Here is a 6,643-nt window from a genome sequence, read left to right as displayed (position 1 = left end):
GAACCACCATTCAACAAATATATTATAAAAAGTATAAGGCCACTCAATAATGGTTAGGCATCAGATATAGACACACTCAAGCTAGAGGATTGAAAGCTGATATAGACACACTAGCAAAAGTCTTTTGCCACCTATTTAAAAAAAGATTTGGAACAAGGCAGAAACACCAACCGACTTGCAAAAGGAAATTATAATCAAACTCTCAAAATAATGAAATTTAGAAGACTGTGGCAGTTTGAGAGCAATAACATTACCATCTATACATGAGAAAGTCTTCTGTATCATCAACCAAATTGTATATGCTATTGACAACATTCTACGGAAAGAACAAGGTGGGTTCCTAAAAGGTCGATGATGTATCAACCAAATATTCATCCTGAAAAATATAGTAGAACAGTGCACTGAATGGGACATTCACCTATTAATAACTTTATTGGCTTACTCTAAATGGTGTTCATCGAGAAACTTTGATAAATATCAAGGCAAACTATGGAATCCTAGGGTAAATCATCAGGGGATTGTTCCATTCAATGAACAAAAGATTTCTGCAACAACTGGCATCGAAATAAACAAGAGTTTAAGTAAAATCATGTGTGTAAAGATTAGCAAAATCCAGACTATTAGCTTTGGACAACAAAGAAATAGAGATGTAAACAATTTTACATACCTCGGAGCTGTTTCAGATACCAGTGACACTGCAACAGCAGAAAGAACAAATAGAATACCGGTACTTCAATCGAAGAAAAATATCGACATCAAACCAATACGTACGTTAAGAACACCAAATTGGAAATTTATAAAAATCAATGTAATTTCAGTGTTGTTATATGGAGAAGAATGTTGGCAAATAAGCGAAAGGGTAAATAACGAAAGTACCAAACACAAAGGAAAATTCAAAACAGAAAGTCCCTTCACAAATAGCAAAATCAAAAGGTCCAACATATCAAACATAGCATAAATGGAGAACCACAGAATTCTGACTCGTTACAAGTATGTAGAAGATGGTGGATCAAACCAGGTTATATGGCTAAACCTCTCACACAGTTGCAAAGAATTCCATTATATTGGCAACAATGTGTGAACATGACAAACATACATAAAAGGTAAAAATGTCAAACATTGGTGTACAGTATTCGGTAATGAGTTTTGTGTTATAATCTTAATTAATCAACTTTGGGCTAAACTTTTTTTCTAAATCAAATAGTTGCTGATAAAAATGCAGTGTTTTTGTGCGTGTGTGGGGTATTTTATTTTGCCTGGAATTGACGGTTTTTATCAGAAAACAATACTATAAGAACTCCGTACATAGACATTGGACCAATGGTGCCTTTTTTAAAGACTAGTTTATATATTAACGATCGAATGTCTTTTGATTATTTTTGTATTCCTGGGTTGCAGTATCGTTGACGAAGATCTTAAAGCTATTTTTTTTATCCTACTCAATGGAAACGAATGAAACCAATAATTTTTGGAATCAAATAGATATAACAATATCACTGTAAATTGAACAAGTTGTAATTAAAATTTAACAAAGGTTGTCTACAGAGAAGACAAACATGCTAGAAGAAAGATGCGCCGGAGAGACAAAGAACATCCCAAAATCTTGAAATCCAACATTAGAAATTCCAAAATGAATCCCTTTCTATTGGTGCCATGTTTGCTTCATCAGCAGATCTTGGAGATTCTGGAGGAGCCTCGATATCGATGATTAGTTCTATAGTATCATCGTCATCATCAGTGTCTGTAAATATTTGAGAATTAGGTATCCACCCCCAACTAGGCTTCGGTCGACTTGGTGCTGAAAAAAATATGGGTTTATTGTCATTAATAAGATAGAATTAACCTGAGTAGCGGACACCATGTTGGATGAAGAATTTTAGGTAAGGGGGGGCAAACTTTAAATTTGTTTGGAGGTAAAATTATCGAAATATTCTTCTACCGTTGGTGCAATGTAGACATCGCGCTGAGAATAACCCATGTTTTGCAAATTTAAGGGGGCGCAAATTAAAACAAGCACAACTTTGCAAGTTAGAGCTATATGTAACAATTAAATTTATCTCAATTACAAATCTAAGAAAAAAATATCAACTAAATTCAAACATAAAGTTCGATAATATTATTTTAATGTCCTTACTTTTAACCGGAGATGTACAACGTTCTTCTTGGAAGATATCCATAACTGTGTTCGGTCTTGATCCCTCTGGAGATATTTTACTTTGGTCTATCGGTGATTCGTTGTCTTCAGAGATTAATTTCTCTTTAGAATGACACTCAGTCGCTTCATTCCCATTTTTAATCTTTTCTGACCTTTCACCGTTTCGACAAGTAGCAGATGGAAGAACTAATTTCATAAACGACATTTCTCTTGGGACAAGCTGTAGAGGTCTAAAAGACTTTTTCTTCTTCTTATGAGTTGGTTTGTCTTTCTTTTTCTGTTTTTCTGTAGTCATTGTTTGTAGTAAGTGTTCCCATTCATCGTTATTCCCATCATCGTCTGATTCCTCTGTAATGTTTAATACATTTTAGTAGTAAAAAGCTTGTTAGAGCTTATGTTTAATATGTTTATAAAATATATCGTATTCCGGTAAAGTTTAACTTACTTACTATATTCTAGGTGGATGTGAAGGAATATACTTTAGAAGTCTTTGCGGATGTGTAAAAAATAACAAATGCTAAAGAGCATCCTTCTCCCCAGGGAATAAGTATAAGAAACAAGAATAAAATTGGGAAAGGAAATAAGGGAATGTGTCAAAGCGACAACAACCCGACCATAGAGCAGACAACAGCCGAAGGCCACCAATGGGTCTTCAATGTAGCGAGAAACTCCCGCACCTGGAGGCGTCCTTCAGCTGGCGCCTTAAAAATATGTATACTAGTTCATTGATAATGGACGGCATACTAAACTCCGAATTATACACAAGAAACTAAAATTAAAAATCATACAAAACTAACAAAGGCCAGAGGCTCCTGACTTGGGACAGGCGCAAAATTGCGTTGGGGTTAAACATGTTTTATATGAGATCTCAACCCTCCCCTATACCTCTAGCCAATGTAGAAAAGTAAACGCATAACAGTACGCACATTAAAATTCAGTTCAAGAGAAGTCCGAGTCTGATGTCAGAAGATGTAACAAAAGAAAATAAACAAAATGACAATTAATAATACATAAATAACAACAGACTACTGACAGTTAACCGACATGCTAGCTCCGGAACCTCAATTAAACTGATTGAAAGATTATGTCTTCATCATAAGAATATCAGGCTCAATCCCTCCCGTTAGGGTTTTAGTATCATACTATCATAAAATATAATAGAAGAACCTAACCCGTGTCATGCCAACAACTGTTTTTTTTTTTTTAAATAAATGTGTTAAGTTCCGATGCAAAGACCCTATAAGTGAATCAATATTAAAGCCACAATATGCAATCTTTAATGACCTGACAACAGTATCGTAACTATATTCCTTCTTAATAAGTCTGTTAAAAGGTTTTGTAAGCTTTGAGGTGAGTACTGACATTTCTGTGCTTTGTAAAGAATATTACCATAAAAGATTGGATGTGAAATACCTGAACGTATAAGATGTCTGCATGTTGAGTTATATTTACGAATTATTTCCTTATACCGATGATAAAATTAAGTAAATGTTTTGACTAGTTTGTGATATCGAAAACCATGGTGTAATAATTTTTCAGTAATACATAAATTTCTCTCGCTAAAATCTAATACGTTATTACAAACACGAAGGAATCGTACAAGTTGAGATATATAAACACCATAAGATGGTGACAAGGGAACGTCGCCATCTAAAAATGGATAATTAACGAAAGGAAATTATGAAAAATCATCTCTTTTATCATAAATTTTTGTATAAAGCTTCCTGTTAATGATATAGATATCAAGATCGAGGAAAGGACAGTGGTCATTGTTAGTACTAGCTTTATTTAAAGTAAGTTCAACAGGATAAATTTCTTTAGTATATATACTGAAGTTGTCATTATTGAGAGCCAATATAGCATCCAAATATCTAAAAGTATTGTTAAATTTTTGTATCAAATGTTGTTTCGATGGGTCTTTGCTAATTTTAGTCATAAATTGTAACTCATAACAATACAAAAACATGTCCGCAATAAGTGGTGCACAGTTAGTCTCCATTGGAATTCCAATAACTTGACGATATACGGAATCTCCAAAACACACAAAAATGTTATCAAGAAAAAATTCAAGCGCAGATAAAGTATCAAAGCATGTCCAATAAAATAGTTCTTTTGTGTATTGCTACTAAAAAATGACATAAAAGAGTTTGAACATATGTACTCACATTCTGACTTTTTAAATGCCCAGTTAATTAGTGAAGTGATTTTTCTTAATAAGAATATGAGGCAAAGTGGTATATAGGGTAGAAAAATCAAAACTTTGAACAGATTCAAAATCACAAATATATGCATGCAATTTATCAAATACTTCCAACGAGTTTTTGACACTCCAAAAGTAATTAATTACACTATTTTCAAAGGCCTTATTTGAACAATTTATTATCAGGTTTTTTATGGTACCAAGTGTACCAGTAAGTAGAATAGACAATTTAGTAGTGGAACCATGGCTTGAAGATGAAATAAATCAATATTTGTAAGGTTTTTTTGTGAAGATTCGGAAGCCAGTACAAAGTTGTATTTGGTTCTGCTTGTAAAGAAGTAGCTAAAAGTTTATGTTTGTTACATATGTCGTTTTCTGAAAATGAAGTCAGTTGGAATGTTGGTGAATTAGTGATTTCCATTTGCAGAACCTCAATATAAAATTTACGTCAAACAATAATGATATCATTGCCAGCTTTATCAGCCGGGACAAAAAACAAATTCCTTGTTCTTTTAGTTTATGTTTGATACGCGAAATAGAGTTTTATGGTTGTTGTTAAAAGTAAAATATTCTTTAAAATGTTGTATACGAATATCAACTATCTTCATTACTGAATTAAAAAAAGAGTCCAAATATTTTTTGTCAGTTTTTTCCCGTTTTACCCATTTCAAACAGTATGTACGGAGTGAGTCGTGGATGATATTACGACACTCATTCCAATTAATAATTGACGGGGGACAATATTTAGGTCCTTTACTGAGGAATGATTTTAACTCTCGGTCGCGAACGATGTTAAGGTCTCCTGTTATGACGTGCGAAATGGGGCCATAAGTGTATTCAGAATTACTGCAATTACATGACATAGGTGTATTTTCACTGATATTTACATCTTTACATAATTAAACACATATTTCCGGGTAGATTTCGTGTAAATATAACAAATAAGAGGGAGTTCAGTATTATCAAAATATCCAAGAATTTGGTCTTTAACAAAATGGTCGTTAAAAATACCGACAATATTTACAATCAAACCCTTTATTGACATACCTTATTTTAATAAAATGTCTTTTATGATCTTCAGGGCGATTAATTTTGGGAAACAGTTTAATGATAATTTATTAATGCCATTCATTATAATTTGAACGATTTGATTAAAAATTTTATTTAATTTATTTATAGGTAAAGAACAGAGCTTGGTTAACAGTAAATGTCTGCCGTTGTTTTTTGAAATAGAAATTAGGTCCGAAATATTTGTATGGCTGGTCCGAAATCAATAAATATAAATGTCTATTATCAAAACACAACTAAGCCACAAAACAGATTCCTGTTGCGAACTGCATTATTCACAATAACTATAACAACATGTAAGCGTCCTAAACAAAACTATTATATAAAATCATGTAGTTTCATGCAATACAAAAAATAAACGAAAGGAAATGAAAATATAATTAAACCAAAGCATGGTCGGTTTTTTTTATAATTTTGTTTCTGTGAATTGTATTGAGGAGTTATGTCATTTCCAGTTGGTAGGTAAGGCGGGGAATTCGACATCCGCAAACAATTTTCACCTCGTTGCCTGTCCTAAGTCAGTAGCCTGTAATTCAGTGGTTGCCATATTTGATTTGTGTTTATTGTTTTGTACACTTTGTTCTTTAGTTATGCTGCCGCAACACTGTCTAAGGTTAGAGGAGGATTACAAATAAATTAATAATAAATAAGCCTTATTTAGAGTTGGCATAGAAACAAACAAGGATATAACATCTAATAACTTGGGCTGGTGCACTTAGAATGTAACTGTTTCATGTATATGGCTCCCGAATTTCTACATTTTAATTGGTGAAGAAAAGGAAGAAAAATATAAATCAGATTATAAAAAAGAGAGTTCATAGATACCGAAAGTAAATGCTCACCCTCTAAGTTATCTTTGTCGAATGTTATAAAACTTCCATCGTCAAGGCTCACGTTCGCATCCTTTTTTATTTTACAACCTCCTGTTTCTCTTCCAAGAAAGTTATCTACTTTCTTCAAATTATCTTCTGTAATTTGTTGTAATCTTTCTGAACAAGCTCGACATTGAAAGTCCTTTCTCTGAAATTTTGGGGAGAAATCATTACACGTTCTGCAATAAAAATGTCTTTTGCAATTCAAAGGTTTAACTTTAACATTCCTTTGTTTGCAGAAATCGCAGTTGCCGCTTTCATAGGACGTCTGCATTATTGGAATACCGTTGAAGGCCATCTTGACAGTTGAAGGTTCTGGTAAAATATCCATGGACACACGCTTTGTGA

At 33.0% G+C, this 6,643-nt stretch overlaps 1 protein-coding gene across 1 annotated transcript; it reads right to left on the bottom strand.

Moving 5' to 3' along the window:
* Positions 1-1,499: 1,499 nt before the first annotated feature.
* On the bottom strand, positions 1,500-6,643 carry LOC143066298 (uncharacterized). Its single transcript, XM_076239285.1, has 3 exons — positions 6,266-6,643; positions 2,135-2,503; positions 1,500-1,798 (listed from the first exon to the last, which is right to left on the bottom strand). Exons 1-3 carry the CDS (start codon positions 6,624-6,626, stop codon positions 1,617-1,619), a joined length of 912 nt encoding a protein of 303 aa, XP_076095400.1. The 5' UTR covers positions 6,627-6,643; the 3' UTR covers positions 1,500-1,616.

Source organism: Mytilus galloprovincialis, chromosome 3, assembly GCF_965363235.1.
Source record: "Mytilus galloprovincialis chromosome 3, xbMytGall1.hap1.1, whole genome shotgun sequence".
NCBI lineage: Eukaryota > Metazoa > Mollusca > Bivalvia > Mytilida > Mytilidae > Mytilus > Mytilus galloprovincialis.
Note: the sequence above shows the minus strand (reverse complement) of the source record. Positions and strands in the feature narration are given on the sequence as shown.